At 44.1% G+C, this 25127-nt stretch overlaps 1 protein-coding gene across 1 annotated transcript in view; it reads left to right on the top strand.

Annotated features, from left to right (window-relative positions):
• Nucleotides 1–25127, top strand: part of MLXIPL (MLX interacting protein like) — a 130524-nt gene that overhangs the window by 45130 nt on the left and 60267 nt on the right. The window contains exons 2-7 of the mRNA XM_044287059.1: nt 3958–4064; nt 4980–5062; nt 5175–5264; nt 9523–9567; nt 10954–11131; nt 15446–15526. Coding sequence (XP_044142994.1) covers nt 3958–4064; nt 4980–5062; nt 5175–5264; nt 9523–9567; nt 10954–11131; nt 15446–15526 — 584 coding nt within the window. The remainder of the gene's footprint in view (nt 1–3957; nt 4065–4979; nt 5063–5174; nt 5265–9522; nt 9568–10953; nt 11132–15445; nt 15527–25127) is intronic.

Below are 25127 nucleotides of genomic sequence, written 5' to 3'. Positions count from 1 at the left end.
CGGTGAAATTCGCATTTCTCAAGCTTACCGAACAGCTTGTTCTCTCGTAACCGTTGCAACACTCGTCTGACATCCAGAATGTGGGCCTCCATGGATTCAGAATATACCAAGATGTCATCCAAATAGACCACCACACACTGCTGCAACAGGTCACGGAAAACATCGTTGATGAATTCCTGGAAGACTGCGGGCGCATTGCACAACCCAAAGGGCATAACCAAGGATTCATAATGACCGGTCCTGGTGTTAAACGCGGTCTTCCACTCATCGCCCGCCTTGATCCTTACCAGGTTATATGCCGCCCTCAGGTCGAGTTTGGTAAAGACCGTGGCCCCCTTGAGGCGATCGAACAGCTCGGAAATCAAGGGTATCGGGTAAGCGTTCTTGATCGTGATGCGATTGAGACCCCTGTAATCGATGCAAGGCCTCAACTCACCGCCCTTCTTTTTCACAAAGAAAAATCCAGCCCCTGCCGGGGACGAGGATTTGCGAATGTGTCCGCGTGAAAGCGCCTCCCTCACGTACTCCTCCATGGCCTCATTCTCCGCTACCGACAGTGGATAGACTTTGCCACGAGGAGGAACGGCACCAGATTGTAACTCTATGGCACAATCGTATGGGCGGTGCGGAGGTAGGGCAACCGCACGCACCTTATCGAATACATCCCGGTACTCCTCGTATTCAGGAGGCAACAGAGAGTCCGAGGAAGTACACTGCAACTTGACAGGCCCATGGATGCAACTAGCCCCACACTGCGGTGACCACGAGAGGATCTCGGCCGATCTCCAATCGAAAGTCGGATTATGCTTCTGGAGCCAGGGGTACCCCAAGACCACCGAGTAGTGTGGAGACGAAATAACCTGGAGACAGACCGACTCTCTGTGAACGGCACCAATGGCCATCCCCACTGGAAGGGTCTCCTGAGTCACGTGTGGCGGCAGAAGGGGTCTGCCGTCTATCGCCTCAAGAGCCAGTGGGGAACCTCGAGGCTGCAGAGGAATGGAATTGGCGGCAGCGAACACACTATCAATGAACAAACCACCAGCACCAGAGTCCACCAACGCCTGGGTCGTCACCGAGCCCCCGACCCAGGAGAGGACAACAGTAATCAGTGGTTTGTCAACACGGGAAACCGGGGACGAGGAGACTCCACCCAAGATCTGCCCCCGACAGGATCTCAGGTGCGAGCGTTTCCCGGACGGTTCGGGCATGCCAACCGAAAATGCCCACCGAGACCACAGTACATGCATCGGCCCTCGCGTCTCCGGAGTACCCTCTCCCCCTCGGACAGGCGAGCAAACCCCAGCTGCATGGGTTCACCCCCAGACAAGTCATCCCCAGGAGGCGTGGGAGGAGAGGGAGGCACGGGTGGGACAGCAAACGTAGGCGCCAATCTGTTAGAAGACCTCCGCAGGCTCTCCTTAAAGGAAGGTCTCTCCCTGAGTCTGGTGTCAATCAAAATCAGGAAAGAAATAAGAGACTCGAGCTCCACTGGTAGGTCCTTAGCTGCAACCTCATCCTTCAAGGCATCCGAGAGACCATGAGAGAAAGCAGCGACCAGAGCCTCATTATTCCAGCCCACCTCTGCTGCCAGGGTACGAAACTCAATGGCGTATTCAGCTACGGATCGTGAACCCTGTCTGATGGACATAAGGAGCTTCGCAGCAGAGGCAGCACGAGCCGGCACATCGAATACCTTCCGAAGAGAAGCAACAAAACCGGAAAACTCGGCAACCACCGGATTGTTGTTCTCCCATAAAGGGCTGGCCCAGGCCAAGGCCTTGTCCGAGAGCAGCGAGATCAAGAAGCCCACCTTTGATCTCTCAGTAGGAAAGGCATGTGGCAGCAACTCGAAATAAATGCCCACCTGGTTAAGGAAACCTCGGCACTGAGTTGGCTCTCCCCCAAAGCGCTGTGGAAGGGGGGCAGAACCGGTCATACCCCGAAACACCGCAGGCGCAGCAACAGGTGTCGGGGTAGACTCTGGCGCAACAACCGGAGCGGCAGTAGGAGCGGGCCCAGGAGCGACAACCGACCCATCGGCAACGGAAGCTAAATGAGCCGTGCGTTCAAGCAGGGTTTGCAACGCCACAGCGAACCGACCCAACAGGTGATCCTGCTGATCAAGTCTGGCAACCAGCGTAGGTAGCGAGGATGGCCCTGTACCGTCAGAATTCATGGCTTGGTCCTAATGTCATGGAACCATGAACCAGACGTACAACAAGAGATAAGTGGAAATAAGGAGGCTTTATTGAAAATCAAGCTGTAAGGCAAAAGTCCAAACGGATGGCTAAACCGAAGCAGGGTCTTGCGAAGCCAGAGGTCAGGAACCAGAAGGGTAGTCAGACGAAGCCTGGATCAGGAACCAGCAGGGTAGTCAGACGAAGCCTGGATCAGGAACCAGCAGGGTAGTCAGACGAAGCCAGGATCAGGAACCAGAAGCAGCAGCAGTCTTCGAAGCATGTGAACACAGGAGGACCAAGCAAGGAACTGAAGCCACAGACCTCCTATATATATGAGCTAGGCATCCAGCTCCTCCCAGTGGGAAGGAGAAGCCGCAGGGTGGGAGGCTACAAGAAACCCAGAAACCAAGATGGCCGCCAGCACATGTCAAACGAAGGAGAACAGCAAGAAGGTAAGACCATGACACTGTATAGGCTCTTGCTGGTGTATATCCCGACCAGCGGACGGGTGCTTTAATGCAGCCTGGGTTCCTGCCTGCGCCCAAATACGTGTGGGAGCTGGAGTAGAAATAAAACTTGTGCCGGATAAAAACGGATGAACCTCCTCTGCGGGCGCTGCCAAGGATACCATATAGATGAAGCGTGTAGTTAAAATGGCTTTATTACGTCTACGCGTTTCAGGGGTGAATTACCCCCTTCATCAGGACAATAAAACAGTTTTATTGTCCTGATGAAGGGGGTAATTCACCCCTGAAACGCGTAGACGTAATAAAGCCATTTTAACTACACGCTTCATCTATATGGTATCCTTGGCAGTGCCCGCAGAAGAGGTTCATCCGTTTTTTATCCGGCACAAGTTATATTTATAATTTGATTTCTTTGAACCCAGTTGCCATGTAGCATCTATGTCTAACTGTAGATATTAAATTTTTTATTCTGAGTCATAAAATGGCGCATAGTCTCACAAAATGTTATTTTGTCAAAAAATCTAGTATTTTGAGTTTTCTGTCATACTTTTATTCTGTGTCAGAAACATTTAGGCCTCTTTCACACGAGTAATCCGGATTGTTTCAGGATCTGTTCAGGGAAAAACGGATGGTTGCATACGTTTTTCACACACACGAAGCAAAACTTAGCAACCTTCAGTGAAAAGCACATTGCCAGGGCTGCGTGAAAAACAATATAGAACATGCTGTGATTTTTCCTGAACGCAGAGAAAATGCGTGAAAAATGACCATGTGCACAGACTCACTGAAATGAAATGAAAAGGTCAGGATTCAGTCGGAATGGTATGCATTCGCTACACACATCACATCCGGATGGAAAACTCGCTCATGTAAAGGAGGCCTTAGGGTATGGCCAGATGGATAGGAAATTCTGCTGTGGATTTATCACTAATTTTGCTGTGGATTTGCTATGGATTTCACTCTGTGTATTGCAAAAGGTGAAAATCTTGGTGGAGATCCACAGCATAAATTACAGATTTAAAGTCTGCACTTCAGGTCAATTTACTGTTTGTTTTCCTTGCAGTGTGTGGATGAGATTTATTAAAATCTCATCTACTTTGCTAGTTAAATACTGCGGGTTTAGTGTATGCAAATCTGCGGCCACAAAGCCACATCGTGTCTGCCCAGTGTGGACATCCACTTAAACTGTTTATTACTGCAGTTTGCATTTCTTTCTTATATGAACAGGACTGTTAGACTGGTTGTGTTAGTTATTTGTGAGACATTAGACACTAATCTCATATAACATGTTCTGTGATTATTTTCAGCGGCAAACTGGTATCTCCCAAGTGGAAGAATTTCAAGGGTTTAAGACTATTATGGAGAGATAAGATCCGTCTGAATAATGCCATCTGGAGAGCTTGGTACTTACAATGTAAGTAAAACGTGAGAGGCTGTATAAAGACTGATCTCATTTGTATTGAATTAATTAGAATGGCCTGTCTTATCTGATGAAACCCTGAGTCCTAGAAATTCACATTAGGTTCAGCCCTTCTTACCCTCAACATAAGATGATGTCAGGGGTAAGAAGTGAGCTTACGTGTGTATGGGTACAGCTGGGCCTGCCTGGCAGAAGCACCTGGACAGTTAAAGGGAATGTTTATTCAGAAAATGACCTATTGTTTAAATTACGTTTTTCTATTAGACATATTTTTTATATATGTATAAAATTCAGCAATTTTGCAGACTGACCACTAGGTCTAATAACAGGTCATTATTTTTTGTTCTGTACAGGTAAGTTTTCAGTAGCCATTTTCATTATCCCCACAGGCAGAATTACAAGTGACAAGATAAGTCACACCAGACTGTTGCACACACTTCTCAAATGTTAATAAAGTTTATATTTTACACTGTCCCTACCCTGTTCTATATTCTACCAAAAAAAATATTAAATGTAATACAGACCCAGAGAATAACACATTTTTATGCCATGTGGTGGTAGTGGCCCAGTCAATAGTTACTCCTCTGCTCTGCTCCAACTCTTCTCTGCTGTCAGTCTTGAATATGTTACTCTCAAAGCTACATCCCTTTCTGAGGCTACTTAGATTTGCACACAGAACATTATGGAGAATACACCTATAATGATATGGTAAAATACTGAATTTTCAATAAAAAATACCATTTGTTAGTGCACCTTGATGCTTAGCTGTGCAAGATTTTTATTTTTTTTGCAAATTACTATATGCAATCTACAAATAAGTTGAAAATCTCTAAGAATGTATGCAATATTCTATACTTTATATACAGAATATTTAAGAATATAAGAAGTAATAGTCTTATTATCTTATAGATGTAGAAAAAAGGAAAACTCCAGTATGTGGGTTTGTTACCCCACTGGATGGATCAGAAGGAGATGACCACCGTAAACCTGAGGTAAGACTCAAGCAAAGCCACAAAGCAAAAGGAGACATATGGAGTCATCTAAAAATTATACTGTCCCTATCGTTAATGATTAGTAGACTTGCATTTGCTTTGTGTTGTACAGGCGGTGGTGTTGGAGGGGAACTACTGGAAACGGAGAATAGAAGTGGTAATGAAGGAGTATAACAAGTGGAGAATTTATTACAAGAAACGCGTAAGAACATTGACTGTGTGACATTCTTTGATGTTGATGGTTAGCAGTGTACCTTGCCACACTGGGGCTGCAGGTTCTAATCCAAACATTGCAACCTCTGGTGAATTCCTCTGGAATAGACAAAAAGGCAGAGATAGAGAAACTAAGATTGATTTGAGATCCCCAATAAAATTACTCCCCCCCCCCACCCCCCCAAAAAAAAAAAAAATATATATATATATTTTTTTTAAATATACTTTATTATTAAAAGATTTTGCCTTTTTACTAAAAGTATTGGCAACCAAAGTCTTGATTTCTACTATGCTTTGAATTCACTATGGATTCCTTAAACTCTAGCAAAGAGGCTCACAGCGAACGGTCTACAGGCAGGAGCACACACAGATGCTCTCAGCATGGGTAAATGCAATGCCAGGATTAGCAGAGCGGGCACAGGCAGGTGCAGCTGTGTGCTCCTGCTCATACACCATTCACTGCGATCCCAATTGCTACGGTGCAAGAAATTCATAGTGAATTTAAAGCATGGTAGAAATCCGAAATTTTGGGGGGCATTTGGGACATATTTTTTTTTTTTAAAGTTTAATAAAAGTTGATTTACTCTTTAATGGATAACAACCATTGAGCGAACGTTTGTCTGGTGACAATTTGTTTGGCCAATGCAGCCATACATGTTTTGTTATGGGTTGTCCATGCCAGTTCGATTATGCAAGGCAAGTAACACCCGGTCCAAATGAAGAAGTAATCCAGGTCAATAAAACATCTTAAAAATTTATTTCAGCATTTTAAAAATGCACGTCATTGGCTGCACTAATAATTACAAGTTTCAATGGCAACCGCTGTCTTAATCATAGCATAAGTGCAATGGTCTTTGTAAGAGCATCAAGTAACCAACCACGTGGAAACTTCACTTAAGTTACATATGTCTGAAGGTAACGTAGGTTAACCCGTAACTTACTTGATGCTCCCAAACTAACTTCAAAAACATTAAAAACATTTTGATAAAATAAGAACATTTTCAGTAAATGAACTTGGCTACATAAACTTTAAATACCAAGAGATATATGCTCAAAACTGCACTTATACACCTGGTCAGTAACACCCGGTGTATGGCTAGAAGGACAAATGATATTTCACAGAATGATCGTAACGTAACAGCCGTGTGACTTTTATGTTCAGTCATTTACTAGCGACTGTCGGACAAACATGTATGTGACCTGCAGGCAGTATGGCAAGGAGCTGAGCAGATTATTATATAGTTCTGTAGGTGGGTGACTCCAGTGGGTGGTCCTACTCTGACTGACCGCGTATACAGAGAAGGCAGAAACACCCCAGCCTACAGTGAGCTGAGATGCCAGTCAATAAAATACAATTCTGAATGGTTTTCCTACAGAACTTTTCATCAACTTGCTCAGATCCTCTTGTCTTATGTTTTATATGTTGCTTTAAATTTCTTGTTCTTAAAGATTAAACTTTTGATTGTGGTTTATTATTTCAGTGATTATATCATAGGTGCCTTCTATTTTTATGAAAACACTTTAGAATTTAGTAATTGTGTAACCATTTTGAAAGGCTATTCCTATATACCCCCTCCTCCTGGTCAGACTTGCATAGGGAAGCATACTTACCTGCTCTCCACCTCTTTAGTTCCCTCTGGCCCCCTCTGGGTCCCCCTCTGTCAGCATCTGCTTTGACACCTCTATAGCCAATCACTGGCCACAGCAGTGACCTGCTCTCCTTGCATCATGTCAGTTGGTCATGTGACACAAAGGGAACAGGTCACTTCTGCGGCCAGTGATTGGCGGCAGCAGTGTCAAAGCGGATGGCCGGGAAGCGAATGAGCCAGGACCCAGCAGTTTAATGGGGTTCTGAAGCTGTTTTTTTTATTTGTACTGGATAGATCATGAGTTTTTTTTTTGTGATCGGTGGGGGTCTGACACCCGGGACCCCGGCCAATCAGCTGTTTGATAAGGCAAGCGCCGCGGCCTTCTCCCCGTTTCCTGCAGACCCAGTGATATCACGACTAGTATCACTGGCCTGGGTACGGCTAAGCCCGTTCACTTGAATGGGACTTAGCCACATCCAGGCCAGTGATGCTAGTCGTGACATCACTGGGCCTGAGGTGAACAGCAAGAAGGCCGCAGCGCTACTGCCAGCGCCAATGCCTTCTCAAACAGCTGATCGAGGGGGGGTCCCGGGTGTCAGACCCCCGCCAATCAGTAAAAAAAAGCTGTATAACTCCTTTAATTATGCATCACTTTGCAGGTCTGCCCAGGAGGGCAGTTTGCCAAAACTCACTGAAAATTCGGCTAACCACTTTGATGCTATTTGCCCAGTAGGTAGCACTCCAAAGTACTACAAGTGATTCAAGCTTTAGATTGAATTTATTTCCTAGTGCTTATATAACATCAGTGTATTCCACAGCGCTGTACAGAAGTTGCCACCATTCACATCAGTCTCTGTCCCAGTGAGGTTCTAATTACCTTGTCCAGTAAAGGGGGGGGGGGGGGTCTTTTGAATGAATTTTGGGTCCCCTTCCTCCCTGCCGGACATGTGGAGGGAAGCATACCTTCTCCAGGGACATGTCATCGCTGTGGCCAGTCATTGGCTGCAGCGGTACAAATGATCCCTGGCCATGCCAGAAGCGGACATGCATGGACTGGATCACCGTGAATAGAAGGAGCCGGAAATAGGTGGCAGGGTTAGTCCACAAATCCAGTGCAAAATAATAGAAAAAACTCCTTGCAGATGTTGCCCATGGTCAGAACTTAAGACTACAGTGCTAATGACTTATTATTATGAGTCATATTGCTGCCCCATAATATTTCAATTGCTTTCTAAGAATAACTCTATACTTTAATGTTATTTGACCACTAGGTGGCACTCCAAAGGACTAACCAAAGTGATAAAAGTTTGAAAGTGGCTGTGGGAATGTTACGAATACGCTTATTATTGTTATGTAATTTAAAGGGGAACTATTACTTTGGAAATGCAGTACAATCTATGGGCAGCGGGTTGTAAAATAATAAGATAAGACTGATATAATATCACTTATGAACTGAGTGTACCTTATTGTAGTTATTTAAAACATAACATTTATTTCATAAAATTTTTAAGATATGGAGACACTGAATTAAAACAATGCTGTAGGTGCACTGCTTTACTGGAAGGGTGTCAGGTATAGCTGGCTGCTCTAGTCCCATACTGTATATGTCAAGCTGTAGTTTGTCGGGGGGGGGGGGGGCGCTTAAACAATGCCTGACGCGTTTCACCACAAAGAATTATGGTTCTTTAGGGACAAAAGGTATATCGTCGGGGGGTCTGGTGCAGTGGCAGCGCTCCCGCACGTATATTCGGCCACTGCCTTAATATACGTGCGGGAGCGCTGCCACTGCACCAGACGATATACCTTTTGTCCCTGAAGAACCATAATTCTTTGTGATGAAACGCGTCAGACATTGTTTAAGCGCCCCCCCCCCCCCCCAGACAAACTACCGCTTGACATATACAGTATGGGACTAGAGCAGCCAGCTATTACTGACACCCTTCCAGTAAAGCAGTGCACCTACAGCATTGTTTTAATTCAGTGTCTCAATATCTTAAAAATTTAATGAAATAAATGTTATGTTTTAAATAACTACAATAAGGTACACTCAGTTCAACAGTGATCTTTTAGGAGACCTCTGAGTAATTATACACTGGGCCACGACTACCTAACCTCTGCCCCTTAGTATATGTTTATAAGACTGATATATTGTTTTGTGGGGAAAGATTTGGTATAACTTGTAATTCATTGATTTAAATCTCTGTTCTTTCCATGCTTAGGGGTCCAGTGGGCGATCAGTGAATGACAGCCTTCTTTGCATAAGTGTACATCCAGAGATGGTTGTCAATGACCAAATAGGACCACCTACTGGACTCCTAAGCCTGTAAGGAGCAAGAATGTAAATGAATAGAATACAGGGTATACTGAATTATTTTGGGCAATCTGCTCAGCTCCTTCTATAACATGCTGCCTGCAGACTGCACTGCATTTTCCTGGTGACCTGTGCTCTTTATGCCCATTCATGTATAACATTTGTTACAGTGGCAACAGACAGAAGCGAGTTTGTTTGTTAGTAGATTCCGTGAACCATTTTAAAGTGCTGTTTATGGTGAAAAATTATATTAAAAACAAATGACATGGAAAATGACATGGAAAAGATGTATACGGTGTTATTTAATGTCTGTACTGAACTTATCGTCTACTACTTTACATTCACAGCTTCGGAAGCTTCATCAGGATGGAAAATTATCTCAAGAACAAAAGGTTGGTATTTACAAAAAATTGAAGGATATACAATTTAGACATTTATGGACCTGCATCTATCAGACATGTATGCCACATCCCTACCATGGCATGACATACTAGGGGGACCAGCAGCATGTTTCCATTGAGAGGTGGTCACATACAGTTCTTTAGTATTAAGAGGACTAGGAGTTAGGTACACATATAAAGAATGTCCTTGATATCCTCATACATAGATACTGTAATATCAATTCATTGCAATGGAAAGCCCCCACACATATGCAGCCACCTCTCCCATAAATACAAACCCAGCTCTGCTTCCAGATTGGTATTGGTCACAGCTGTCAAACCCCTCTTGGACTTTTTTTTCTCAACATATCTTGAAACCCCATTACAAAGTTGCTTCCCTGTGTCTCCTTGTCACTGATATAGACACAGATAGTACTGCCTCCCTGTCTGTCAGTGATTTAGACCCATCCTATCTTTCCCTGTCAGTGATATAGACACAGATAGTACTGCCTCCCTGTCTCTGACAGTGATTTAGACCCATCCTATCTATCCCTGTCACTAATATAGACACAGATAGTACTGCCTCCCTGTCTCTGTCAGTGATTTAGACCCATCCTATCTATCCCTGTCACTGATATAGACACAGATAGTACTGCCTCCCTGTCTCTGTCAGTGATGTAGAAACATCCTATCTATCCCTGTCACTGATATGTAGTCATGTAGACACAGAAAGTACTGCCTTCCTGTCTCCCCCACTGGAACAGCCTGCTGGGGAAGGATGCCGCTAGTGTGAAACTAGCCTTATGCAGACATAGATTTGTTGTTTGCTGTTATTTTTTGTAAATGATGTACACACATAGGGGCACATTTATTAAGACTGGCGTTTTTGACGCCTGTGTTGGAGGTGGATCGCCCAAATTATGAAGAGGCGCCGACTTCTACATAACTTCAGTGTATCCAGCGCCGGTCTAAATGTAAGCCAGCTCACTCTTACATTTAGACCATTTTCTACGCCTTAACACTTCCATAGAAAATGATGAATGAGACCTGCCTGCCGACCCGTCCCCTTCCCTGCCCGCGTCATGCCCCCTTTTTTAGACCTGGTGGTGTGAGCAGGGAAGAAGCTGCAGATTCTGCCACAAAATGGCATGCAACAGAATCTGCGCCACATATACACCAGAAAAGTGGTGTATATCTGTTCGTAAATTACCCCCATGGTGCTCGGGAATTAAAACATGACATGTAATATTACATGCATTCGAACATCTGACAAAATTATGTGGATGAAATTACACAAGACATGATTGAAAAAAAAGAAAATACTATCCCACTTTATTTAAAATAAAATTTGTAGTGCTTTGGAAATGCAACCGTAAAAATGTACACCTTTTCTGTTAGCATGGCGCTCCCACCTGGAGAGGGGGTGAGATGTTTGCCGGGTGCCCGCGTAAAGAAGAAGGACGTGGAAAAGAGGATGATATGTTGTACGATCTGGATTACTTCTTAACTGATATCTCTGATACCCTATTTACCACTACTCAAAACCTGCCCCCTTCATATCAGTACCCAGATTTTGGTATGTACTGCTTTATGTGAGTTTTTATTATGTTTAATTTTATACCTATTTAAAGTCATGTCCTAATTTTAGTAAAATGCTGATATTTTTCACGCAAGCTTTAAGTGAATGTTCACCTTTTAAAGGAGTTGTCCCATAGATAAGCCCTGACTGTATGTCCTCTTAGGGCATATGGACATCATATAGGGGGACCCCTCTCTATGCGACAACCCTTTATCACCAATAATAAATCTTTACTGAGGTCAGAGCTCTGTTTTCCTGAAAACTCCATATCACCTGCATAGCCAGATCTGAAATATAACATTTTGACTGCCTGCAGTGACCACTAGAAAGAGCTTACTGCAAACTGTGTGTTATCGAGTTCTGTGTAAAAAATATGCGGTCATTTCAGGGGACTTTCAGGATAAGCTGTCATATGTGTACATGATGAGTGACACTATATCCAGCCATCATATGGCCTGTATCCATCATTTTTCACTAGTTTCTCCTCTAAAGGACCCATCTCTAATTCTTAGTTTTCCCTCAGTTGAGCACTTGAATAGCTTCTATAATGTCTCCCATACACTGCAAACAGAGATGAGATCTACCCTCCTCTGCATGTGTTGTATATGAGATACAACATAGTCCTGAGCTCAAGAAAAACTGAAAATTAGAGATTAAACGGGAAAAATGTATATAAATGCACAGATATTGTGTTATTTCTTATGTACAAGCATGTGAGTGCTTATTCTGAAAAACCACTTGAAATTACAGTTATACTCCAAGCATATATCCATATGGGAGGGGTCCACTGTGAATATTCCACAGTGAAAAAATCCTTCAGCGTATCAGTTGGAATTCTGCAGCAGCAACATCCACCAACTGGTGCTGATTTTGTTGCAGAAGTCATAGCTTCAATGCTTCCGTTTTGCTGCAGGTTTCATTCTGTGCATTGGAAAGAGTTAAATCTGAGTCAGAAATCCACAGCAGAAATTGACATGCTGTGTATTTAAAATCTGCAACACAAGTTATGTGGGGATCAGGGCCGGACTGGGGATAAAAACCAGCCCTGGAAAAAGTTGCACACCAGCCCCACAGCGTTGCGTCATTATTTACTTGTTTATAAAAGGGGAAAGCATTCATTTTAAAACACGTGTGTAAACACGAATATGAACTTTGCCCCACAATAGCTCTTTTGTAGAACCCCATTGTTCATATTACTGTTTTACTGGCTAGGGCAGCGCTAAATCCCGGCCATCAGTGACGGTGACGTCACTGGGCTTCCTGGCACCCCCATGGAGAGCCCCGGTACGTCACCAGATCTTCAAAAAATGCATTTGCCCTGCGCAAATTAGCGCAGGGCAAAGGAGAGCATCGGAGCATGAACTGCTCCGATGCTCAAGTCAGAAGGCCTGCCTGGGTGAAAATGGAGGTATGTCCGGGTTCAGCTCTGAACCCGAACAACCCCTTTAATTTATACTCAGATATAGTCCTCCTGTAAGTACCTGGCCTTCCCCCTCTGTCCTCCTCTTCCTCACCCCCTTCCCCTTCTGTCCCCCTTGAATGTATGTCAGCAGCAGCACCAGGAGAAGGACTGGAGCTGCAGGCTGCACAGGGACAAGTGAGTGACTGGCAACCCCTTCCTGCTGTCACAGAGTTGCTGGGTTCTCCTGGAAAAGTTGTTGAAGTGCAGCTGCCTGGAGGTGGTGGGCTCCAAGCTTCTCACAGCCACTCTGACCTTCATGCATGGAGTTTCAGCTGCCTGGAAGTGACCTCCAGGCTTCTATGTATGAAGGCACAGTAGACTGCTGGGAGCTGTGATCACTTGTCTTGCCTGCTGGATGCAGAGAGCTGTGTGATCACTGTCCCCTCCTGTACAGAGAGCAGCAAGGGACTCTCCAGGAGTGGCATCGGCTGGGCAGATCCGCTTCTAGGATGTGGGCTCCATGGGCACTCTGTAACCCTCACATGCTTCTTTATACATCACAGCAAGGAGATTGGGGCAGTTGACAGCAGGGCTCTGGCTGGAGGTAGCACTTTGTGAAAGGTTGTCACACAGGTTGTCAGGGGCTGGGAGTAGAGAACATCTTGGTGTGTAACCTGGTGTCACTGTGCTGTACAAAGGATCTGCTGGGCATGGTGCCTCCACAGAGGGCAGGGAATCAGATTGACTGAGGAGGGCTTGTACTTTGGAGAAGAATATGTGGCTTCATGTGACAGAGGAATGGCACAGAAGATTGTGTGGATGAGGATACGTCGTGTCTCCAGGACCTCTGCCCCTGACATCTCCAAGTGACAGACACTGCTGGACCCCCCTGGCACCCTGCACACAGAGCCTTCCTGTATGTATGGCTGGTGCCAACTTGTGATCAGATCTGACAGTCTGAAGCCAGGAAGCGCTGCCACCCTGTCCCCAGGTCTGCTCTGTGCATGCACCCGGAGCCCTCTGTGCCCACGCCGGTGATGCAATGTCCTGCAACCATAGTGGAGGTGATGTGGGAGGCTCTAGGCTCTGGATAAAAAGCAGCTCTGGAGGTAAAGGCAGGGGCAGGGACCGTTACTACGGCACGAAAGATGTGGAGTCGGGGCAACAGGGTGCTGTTGAACTCCAGTAGAGGGGACGGGCTGCTTCTCCTGGGCACCAGTGACACTGGCAGGGGCAGCGGTGTGGGACCGGGAGGGGGCTTGCAGGAGAGCCACCGAGGGAAGCAGGGAGCTTGCATGAGCTTATTGGGGAAGCCGCTATCGTACAACAGCAGCCAGAGCTGCCGGAGGTACGTGAAGTATCGGAGGCTGTATAACTACCTGTGCAACGTGCTGGAGAGACCCCAGGGCTGGGCATTTGTCTACCACGTCTTTGTGAGTACCGGACACCGTGCTGCTGTGTATAATGCACCGCCACTCGCCACATGTGGGCATGGCCTTGGCATTCAATACATATCAGGGAAATCTATACTGTGCATTTATAATGTGTGCAGGGTGCCAGGGGGCCCAGCAGTGTCTGTCACTTGGAGATGTCAGGGGCAGATCTCCGGGAGACACGACGTATCCTCATCCACACAATCTTCTGTGCCATTCCTCTGTCACATGAAGCCACATATTCTTCTCCAAAGTACAAGCCCTCCTCAGTCAATCTGATTCCCTGCCCTCTGTGGAGGCACCATGCCCAGCAGGTCCTTTGTACAGCACAGTGACACCAGGTTACACACCAAGATGTTCTCCACTCCCAGCCCCTGACAACCTGTGTGACAACCTTTCACAAAGTGCTACCTCCAGCCAGAGCCCTGCTGTCAATTGCCCCATCTCCTTGCTGTGACGCATAAAGAAGCATGTGAGGGTACAGAGTGTCCATGGTGCCCAGATCCTAGAAGCGGATCTGCCCAGCCGATGTCACTCCTGGAGAGTCCTGTAAACTAGAGACTGTATGTAAACTAATAGTATACACTACATAACCCTGGCAGCCTGCACAGTCACATGTGGGCACATCCCTGGCATCCAATACATGTCACAGAGAGCTATACTGTGCATTATAAGCTATACTGCACAGTATAGCTCTCTGTGATATATATTGGATGCCAGGGATGTGCCCACATGTGACTGTGCAGGCTGCCAGGGTTATGTAGTGTATATTAGTGTACATACAGTCTTATAATTTATAAGACTGTATGTAAATAATATACACTACATAACCCTGACAGCCTGCACAGTCACATGTGGGCACAGCCTGGCCCCTTCTTACCCCCAGTATTTGGGCATCGGTCATGACGGCGGCATACGCAGGGGTCGGGCTCTGCTTCCGGTCTGCGGCCTGGGCCCGGCATATTGAATCTGGAGGTGAGGCGGCGGGAGCCTGAGGCCACTTGCAGGAAGAGAGGGGCGGCCACACACAGGACAGCCAGGCCGGGCCAGGAGGATCACGGGCTGCCGCTCACAGCGACACCAGGTGGTCGGAGGGAGCAGTGCCGCTCCCACGGAGGCCGGCCTGCTCAGCTCCACCTACCGTCCACCACATCAGAGCTTTCGGATTCGGCACGCCGGCCAGAGAAAAACTGCAGGCACATCTTAAAGCGGCCCCAGGGCCGGCGGCCTACCGGGAAATTTCCCGGTATCCCGGTAGGCCAGTCCGGCCCTGGTGGGGATTCCAGTGTGGAGATATTCCGCAGCACCTGGTTGACGTTTTTTCAAAATCGCATCCACTGTGCTGCTACTACGAATTTTCTGCATGCAATTCTAAGGAAAACCCACAGTATACCTGCCAAATGTGGCAGTACCCTAACCAGGTTTTTTTTTCCCTATATACTTATTTTTGTTATTTTGCTGTAAATTCTCTTTCAGATTATGTTGGGAATGCAGATATGATCCAGCCAGAACTCGCTACATTACAGCCTAGTCTAGATGATTTCATGGATATATCAGGTATGTTGTGACTGCTTCTTTGTTTCCCTTTTTATGGGAAGGTGTGCAGTTGTGATGCATCCATTCCAAACATACAGTCATGGCCGTAAATGTTGGCACCCCTGAAGTATTTCTCACAGAAAAGTATTGCAGTAACACATGTTTTGCTATATACATGTGTATTCCCTTTGTGTGTATTGGAACAAAACCAAAAAAGGGAGAGAAAAAAAGCTAATTGGACATAATGTCACACCAGACTCCAAAAATGGGCTAGACATAATTATTGACACCTTTTCAAAATTGTGGATAAATAAGATTGTTTCAAGCATGTGATGCTCCTTTAAACTCACCTGGGGCAAGTAACAGGTGTGGGCAATATAAAAATCACACATGAAAGCAGATAAAAAGGAGAGAAGTTAACTTAGTCTTTACATTGTGTGTCTGTGTTCGCCACACTAAGCATGGACAACAGAAAGAGGAGAAGAGAATTGTCTGAGGACTTGAGAACCAAAATTGTGGAAAAATATGAACAATCTGAGGGTTACAAGTCCATCTCCAGAGATCTAGATTTGCCTTTGTCCACAGTGCGCAACATTATCAAAAAGTTTGCAACCCATGGCACTGTAGCTAATCTCCTTCATTTTCTTGAAAAATTTCAGGCGTGCCAACATTTACGGCCATGACTGTATTTAATAAAAACATAATGCATAAAGTCATATTATTTTTATGGGTTGGAGAGCTCCTGTGTGACCAGTGCAAAAGACAATGTCCAGATGTAGTAGAATTGCCAGGGGTTGATGCACCAAAAATCTGTGTCGGTTTACAATATAATACACCTGAACGGGAATTTGAAAATATACACATAGATCTTTTTAAATGCCGCAGACTTTTATTGTAGATCTTATGCTTTGGGTGAAATTCCTAGTAAATCCACAACATATTCCAATCCAAAATAAGGATGAAACACGTTTCCTGTAGATGTGAAGCGCAAAATGCTAAATAATAAAGATAAAATAAAAATAAAGTCAGCTGTGTGTGAACTAAAGCCCAATTTACACAATGAAACTGCATAGGAACCAACGATCATAGTAGTGATTGTTCATCTTTTAAAAAAAAAAAAGTATTGCTACGCAATGAATAGGGCATTGTAAATGTAAGTTTATCGCAATATACATACAAATATTGTTTGCTTTGTATAATAATAATTTTTCCTCTTTGGTAGCACCCCATGATCACTGCTTTATTTTGGAGTATATCATGAAAACAAAAAGAGAAAATTTCAGCAGGCAGGACTTTTTGAAGCTGTGTACCTGTGTAACTTGAGATAGACCCTCGCACCGAAACGTTGTTCCTAATGTTCTTCACAATAATTCAGTAATCAAACCATTTGGGGTTGCTCTGAACTCTTTTGTACTTCTGGTTCCTTGGCTGGTGTAAGGTGGAAACCACCCCTAAGCTAGGACACCTGCCTTGGGCCTGGTGTACATGACACCCATTTGGACTCCCATACTGTAAATGTTTCATACTAAGAAAGTAGCGCTTTCTTGGAATTTTGCATAACTAACAGACACTTCACACAGACAAGAAGTCCTAGTTATGGTTGAAACACTAGTTTCACTTGATCAAAAGCAGCCATTTGTCTACAGGGGAAAGCAGCTGATTAAGCCGAAGAGACTTCTATATGCAAGTCTACTCTTCTAAGGGAACACTGCATTGAGCACAACAATACTGGAACTACCTTGAATCTTTGTATAACCATTACTGTCAGGTGGTTTTATGCATTTCTGTATGAGCTTGACTTTAGGAGTACTACTTGGGTTATGAGGAGTTGGATTTACCACTTGGAAAATACTGAACAGACACTGAGGTGTGCACCACTATTATGCTACTGTTTTAGCACTTGTAGGCGATACTATATGTTAATACTATATTAGTATGTAAGCATAGGTTCTAAGTTATGACTGGATGTGAATAACATTCTGAAACGGGAACCCTGGATTCAGCATGTAAAATTATGTTTGGGAGAACATACAGGGTGGACAGGACATAGTTGTCAACAGTCCCAAATTTGCAGGGACTGTCCTCAATGTTCAGAGACAAACTCTGCATATTTGGGCTGTGGGCAAAAAAGAGTAACTTTTATTTAGCCCTACCAAGAAGTGGACCTTCCTAGGGGAGGTTTGGGTCTTCCAGGGCAGGGCTTAAATACTCCAAATCTACCAACAAGAATGTCGGTAAGTATGGTTGGAGACAGTAAGGAGAATGTGTGCAACTGGTTTCACCTTGTGCGCCCCTTCTGTCCAGTTCTACTAAGAATCACCACATACCTAAGCGGGGGAACTGTGTATCCAGTAGGAACTAAGCTTTAGTTTAGAGGCAGCGCTTAAAGCCACAATAGAAGCTATGGGCAGCATTTCTATTTTTGTCATCTATTCAAAGTACACATTTTGAAGAAATTACATGAAACCCATAGAAAGAGGATATGAGGAACACGAGGCTGTGTGAGTGGAAGTACTTGAGGAGAGGAAGAAATGCCTCCCTCTAGACACCACACCAGCCCCCCCTTCCCTGAACTGCCCACTTTGGAACTTTTCCATTTCAAGTGAAAAAAGCTTGTCTGATGCAATCAGGTCAAATTTTACATTGCCTGCTTGTCTCTACATTGTACATGTTCATGAGCATTGTAAATTTTGCAGACGCTGTGCCATAACTTTTAGGGGACACCAATAAAATATCATAGGACTAGCTCAATATGTAGAGAAAGACAAAAAGTCTAATGTCACCTATAGGTATCTACCCTGTAAGTCAGTGTCTGATCCTTAGCCTTTAGACTCCCAGTGCCGTACATGTCGCGAGTGCAGCGGGCACCATAGCCAGCGGGTCTCTGCTTCAGAGACTCAGCGTAATAGAGCTGCAGCTCCTATGGAGGCCTGCAAGTGGCAGGCCAACATAGGATAACCGCAAATCGAGTTTATAGTGCAGTTCTATGGAACTATAGTATAAGCTAAAAGTAATCTAACTGGTGAATATTGTAGCCTCCTAAAGAGGTTAAAAAAAAGTTTTAAAATCAAAATAAATGTATATAAATAAAACAAAAAAAAATCACCCCATTTCCCTAGACTAAAAAATAAATACATAAACAATAAAAAATAAACATCATGGGCATCGGCGCGTCTGAAAAGAGATGAATGGCATAACAAAAAAAAAATAATTGCTGATTTTACATCGCTTCACATTGCAAAATTTGAATGAAATGTGATCAAAAAGTTACACACACTCAATATGGCATCAATAAAAACTACAGATCGTCCCACAACAAATGAGCCCCCACACAGCTTGGTAAGCGTAACTATAAAAAAGTTATGGGGGTCAGAATATGGTGATGTAAAAAAAAAAATTCCCAAAGTAATTTTATTTTGTCACTATTAAACCACAAAAAAAACCTGTACATATGTGGTATCTCTGTAATCGTACCGACCCCCCTAGATAATAAAGGGCACAGATCAGTTTTGGAATTTTTTCCCCACTTCCAAGTACATTGTATGCCATATTAAATGGTGGCATTCGAAAGTACAACTTATTCCACAACAAACAAGCCCTCATACAGCTATGTGAATGGAAAATAAAAAGGTATGGCTCTGTGAAGACGGGGAAGAAAAATGAAAACGCAAAAACAAAAAACCTCCGGTATCCAAGGGGTTAAAGTCTTGTTCCAATACAAGCAAAAAACTTTTCTTTGAGCTGCAAATGGTGAGTACCAGAACTTATACTTAGCTCGCCAATCCCCTGCCACTGCTGTTTCCACAGTGCCAGGTTCCCCACTGCTCATCAACACAGCAAGAAATGGCTATGAATACCGCTTGGCCAATCATTCGATTCAGAGACCTTCCTCCGCCAATGATTAGCTGAGTGGCAATCCTGGCCATTTCTAGTGGCAGGGGATCTGTAAGGTATTTTTCTTAATTTTCTTCTCACGTACAGTCCAGGGAAAAGGTTTTTGTTTGCACTGGAATACCCGTTTAAGGCAAGACTAAGGATTTGAGCCATGCCAAAGTCTCCATCAAAATGAACAGACACCTGTCGTTAGCTGTTTCAGGCCCTCCTCGGTACAGATCAAGGTACTGGTTGACTGGATGAGAAGCTCTGGGGAATACTGCGGACAGCGTATTGTGCCAAACGATATATGGCCTGGTTTAGACACAACAAGCCAGATAATGGGGACTGCAGTTGCACATGTGCAGTAACCCAGAATAGGGTAGCTGCAAAAGGGTAAAGTTGTTGCATTGTTAAGTGAAATATTTTGATTAACTGTATTTGTGTATCCAGTAGTACTGTATGGATAAGTCGGGGCTAACACCTTGACTGGACCCCTTAGGAGCAGATGGTCCTGGATCAGCCCCCTGGTTAGTGTGTAGTTGTTGTTCTGTGTTAGCTGAGGAAGAGAGAGGACCTCCATGTGCTTACTCCCCAGAACTAGGCCTGATCTCAGAGAAGCATTACTTTTGCAAAATCTGCCAAACATGTATGATGGATGTCAGGTCTTTAATGATCACGCCTGCTCAAGAGCAAGCTCCATAGCCTCCAGGTTTCTGCTGTTTCACACAACAGACACCCAGGGCTACTGTCTGCGATCAGCAATGACGCAAATCGAAGACATTTAATTCCTCAGATGCTGCGATCAATTGTTACCATGGCATCTGAGGCGTCTTTCCCCAGGAGTGCTGCACACCCGGGGCCCGGAACTCTCCCATGTGGATTGGAGAAGCCGTTAATTGCTTGTGCTAGCCTCAGTCCATATAAAGGATCTGTGGAGGCCTGCATGTGGCAGGGCTCAATAGAAACATAGCGCAACTCTCATAGACTGCAGTGGTAATTTATTTCAGTCTAAAGGACAAGCAATCTAACAATTGCTTGGTAAAGTCCCCTAAGGGGACTCAAAATACATGTGAAAAAGGAAAATAAAACCAAATATAAAAATTCAAACCATCTCCTTAGTAAAAATAAACAAACAATGAAATAATATTTAAATAAAATTGTATTAATCCCTTATGGGAACTATAGAAAAGTAAAAAAAAAATTTTTTTTTAAATGTAAACAATATAAAAATTCAAATCCCCCCCCTAAAATGATATAAATAAAAACTACAGATTGTCTCGCAAGGTTTTTATTAGACCCAAGAAAAACTATACATACGTGGTATTGCTGTAATTGTACTGACCTGGAGAATTAAAGTAACAGGTCAATTTTACCGTATAGGAAACACTGTATAAACAAAACCCCCCAAAACTTTTTTTTCCAATTTTACCCCATTTGGAATTTTTTCCAGAACCCACTACAATCGTATGCAATCTTAAATAATGTAATTAGAAAATACAAGCCCTCGTACGGCTATGTGAACAAAAAAGAAAAAAAGTTATAGTCTCGGCGGGGAGTGAAAAACGCAAAAACGCAAAACCCTCCTGGCTGAAAGAGCTATATAATGAATGGCATTGTGAATGGTATGCTGTGAAGAGCCCTCAGCGCTCACCAGAGAACTGATCGTGATTGTGTTGGAACATCAGCGATTAGATATTGATTTAGGTTATCAATATTCTACTCCTGGAAAACCTTCTACAACATGCTAATTTTATGCTGCAGATTTTTCTGCAACTCCATAACATAATAAGCAGAGATTTGAAAACCCCATTCTCTAGTGTTGCACTGAAATTTCATATATTTTTAGTGGTGCAAAAAATGCATTGAAAATCCACCTCAGAAATGACTCTTAACCCTTTATTTTGTCATAGCATTTCCACAATGACAGCCCTTAAATCAGATCTCTCATCAGAAAGTCAAGCTGGTCGTAGTCCAGAGGCATGAGATTAATGTTGGCTGAGATGACAGATATTGATTGTTTTTCTCGATTGTGAACTATTGATTGGACATTTTCATTTATATAGATGACCAATGGCCAGCAGACAGTCTGTAATACTTTTAAACAAATGTTTATATAAACGGACTTCATCCAACTTTAAATCGAGCGTCGACCCCTGTTGTATTATAGTTCAGTGTATAAACTGTATACAGTAGACTCCTATGCTCCCTGTAGTGGTGGCTGTAGGTAGCCTACGATTTATCACTAACCTCAATATCTATGCAGATTTGGAGCGCTATATCAGAAAAATGTAGTTCAAACTCCAAAAGATTTATTAAGAAATAAATTAGAAAGGGAATTTATTGTCAGAAACTAACATTACTTAAATCATGTTTTAATTGTATTTATTCTACTCTCTTAGTATTATATTATCACAGGTTCAACCACCAGGCCCACCCCCAATCATGAACGCAGGTCCCATATTCCCTGTATGAATGTATGAGTGATAGTCAAGCATACGTTACACCACTTCATTCAAATTCTATAGGACTGTAGGAAACAGCTGAGCTCTCTACCCTTCCCATAGAGATGAATGGAACGGTAGCAAGCATGCTGGACCTCATGCTCCATTCATATGGGGGCACGTGACCTCAGTTCTCGTGATCAGTGGAGATCTCAGTAGTTGAACCTCCACCAATCTATCTATCTTATCCCTTATCCCAGTCAATAGGTGATAACTTGGTCTGACCGGAATACCTCTTTAAGTACACTGCTTCATAATATCACACATACTACAATGAATCTTCAAGAGCTTTAGCTTTAGTATTATGGAAAAAGAACTCTGCCCCATGCTAGAAGTACAGAATTGAGAAATGAGGAACCACCTGCAGTAAAGAGACAGATTGAGATTGGTGAAAGTATGTGTGACACTGAGGCAGATAGAGCAGAAGAAGGAGGAATCTAGACAGAAACCACAGAGGGACAGAGGAAAGAAAGGAATAAGGATTGTCTCTGACTGAGAAATGACTGGACTGCAGAATTGGTCCATGGATCTCACATCGGAGGCCAGAGGTAACAAAACTCAGTAACTATTAGGCTGAGTGTCTGCAACATGAATATACATGACTTTTATTAAGGCTTTACTGGATATCTTACATTTGGATTTAGTTTATTTTATACTTTTATTTAGCAAATTAATGAACTCATCTAGTAATAGGTAGGTCAATATTCGTGTAGTGCTATGTTCTGTGCACTCATACTTCTGTAAGTTTTGTTTGCATCTGCTGGACTCTGCGCACACTGCGATTAAGCCCTATCTATTGGTGTATACGGCATGTCAAAAAGGCAGGATATTTGTCACTCACATAAAGCCAAAACTGTGTCCTTTTGGCCTCAAATAGGAAATGACCCCCTCATAAAAAATAATAATTTGGTAACAATGTGGCCGATTGATGGTGTTAACCACTGTTTGGCTATACAGTCACATATGTAGGAGCCTGGCTTCGGAACTATACATTGGGAAATCCTCCTGGCGAATACCTTAGACAAAAGGCTAAGTTGCAGTGTACACAGAGCCTGTGGTAATGTGCTCCGAGGATAGCTTTGATGTTTCAGGACATTTTTCTTTTTTTTTAGTAGAATGTAATTTTGGTGTAAGGTGGTATTCCTGGAACAGTTACACGTGAGGAAATGAAAACAATGTATTTTTACAAAGTCTGAATCTCTAAACTATTTTGTTATATGTGTGTATGTGTGTGTATATACAGTATATACACCGTATTTTTTTTGTCCGATAAGACACTATAACAAAAGACAGGTGCACTCTGCGGTATTACTAAATCCTCAAACTGGTTTTAAAATTGAGAGATTAGTCAACATGTCCTACGGAGTAGGACATGTCTAAGCCCGGGCACCGCGACAAGGTTTCTCAAGTAGCCCGGGACCTAACACTCTCCTACCTGTGCCAGTGGGCAAATACCAGGAGCCAGTGGGCAAATTACAGGAGCATAAGGCCGACTCACAAACAACTCACCAGTTACCTCCAGCATATATCCATGCTTGCAATGGGAGGAGGGAGGAGTCTGCAAGTCCCACTCAAGACTGTCTGGTATGGCCCAGGCCTCACAGGTGCACCTAAATGTGGCCTGTAGATGGAAAACAGGCACATTTAAATTGGAGTTTATATACCTCCAGGAATCTCTATATATACAAACTGAATGGAATGACGTGGTATAGCAGGAGGTGCTCAAACCCACATGCAGTCGTGCATATATATAGGGGAGCAAATCCTGCACTTGTGGCCCATTGCTAATGGCAATCCCCAGCAAACATGCATACGGTGGAGGATGCCCGCAGCGAACCACAAGTACCACAATAGACATCCTACACAAGGTAACAATTGTGTGGATGTGATAATCAATATAACAATATGTTGTTTTTTTGTTATATTGTTATATTGATTATCACATCCACACAATTGTTACCTTGTGTAGGATGTCTATTGTGGTACTTGTGGTTCGCTGCGGGCATCCTCCACCGTATGCATGTTTGCTGGGGATTGCCATTAGCAATGGGCCACAAGTGCAGGATTTGCTCCCCTATATATATGCACGACTGCATGTGGGTTTGAGCACCTCCTGCTATACCACGTCATTCCATTCAGTCCGATAAGACACACCTAGGTTTTAGAGGAGGACAATAAGAAAAAAAAAATTCATTTGACCTCAGGTCAGACCACCAATCAGACACCCATTGTTAATCAGACCTCAGCTCACAGCCCCAAAGTGTTAATAAGACCCTCAATCAGACCTCCAATATAAATAAGACCCCCCCCCATTCAGACCTCGGATCAGCTCCCATGCCTCATATTTTAATGCCCCCGTGCCTCATATCATCAGCCCCCATGCCTCATATCACATAAAATATTAAATCCACTTACCTCTCCTGCTCCAGACCCCGCTGTTCCTCACCTCCAGCGCTCTCTCTTCTTCCTGCTGTCGGCTATAGTGTGACCTGACGTGCACAGCGTGAGGTCACAAATCACCTTCACGCTGTGCGCAGCCACAGCACAGTCGACCGCAAAGGACCAGGAAGCGGTGAGTACAGAGCCCGGGAAGCGGTGCATTCACCGCTTCCCAGTCCTCCAGTACTAATGACTGTTTCCATTATGGAAGTGCTCATTAGTATTCACCCCATAAGATGCAGTGACATTTTCCCCCCACTGTGGGGGGATAAAAGTGTATCTTATGGGGCGAAAAATACGGTATGTATGTGTATATAGATATAGCTGTTATGCAGTGTATATTAGATAAATGGATGATTGGATAGACATATTAGATAGATAGGTAGACAGATAGATAAGGCCTCTTTCACACTTCTGTTGTCCGGATCCGGCGTGTACTCCACTTGCCGGAATTACACGCCGGATCCGGAAAAACGCAAGTGTACTGAAAGCATTTGAAGACAGATCCGTCTTCAAAATGCTTTCAGTGTTACTATGGCACCCAGGACGCTATTAAAGTCCTGGTTGCCATAGTAGGAGCGGGGAGCGGGGGAGTGGTATACTTACCATCCGTGCGGCTCCCGGGGTGCTCCAGAGTGACGTCAGAGCGCCCCATGCGCATGGATGACGTGCCATGCGATCACGTCATCCATGCGCCTGGGGCACCCTGACGTCACTCTGAAGCGCCCCGGGAGCCGCACGGATGGTAAGTATGCTGCTCCCCCGCTCCCCACTACACTTTACCATGGCTGCCAGGACTTTAGCAG

Source organism: Bufo gargarizans, chromosome 3, assembly GCF_014858855.1.
Source record: "Bufo gargarizans isolate SCDJY-AF-19 chromosome 3, ASM1485885v1, whole genome shotgun sequence".
Classification (NCBI taxonomy): Eukaryota; Metazoa; Chordata; class Amphibia; order Anura; family Bufonidae; genus Bufo; species Bufo gargarizans.
Note: the sequence above shows the minus strand (reverse complement) of the source record. Positions and strands in the feature narration are given on the sequence as shown.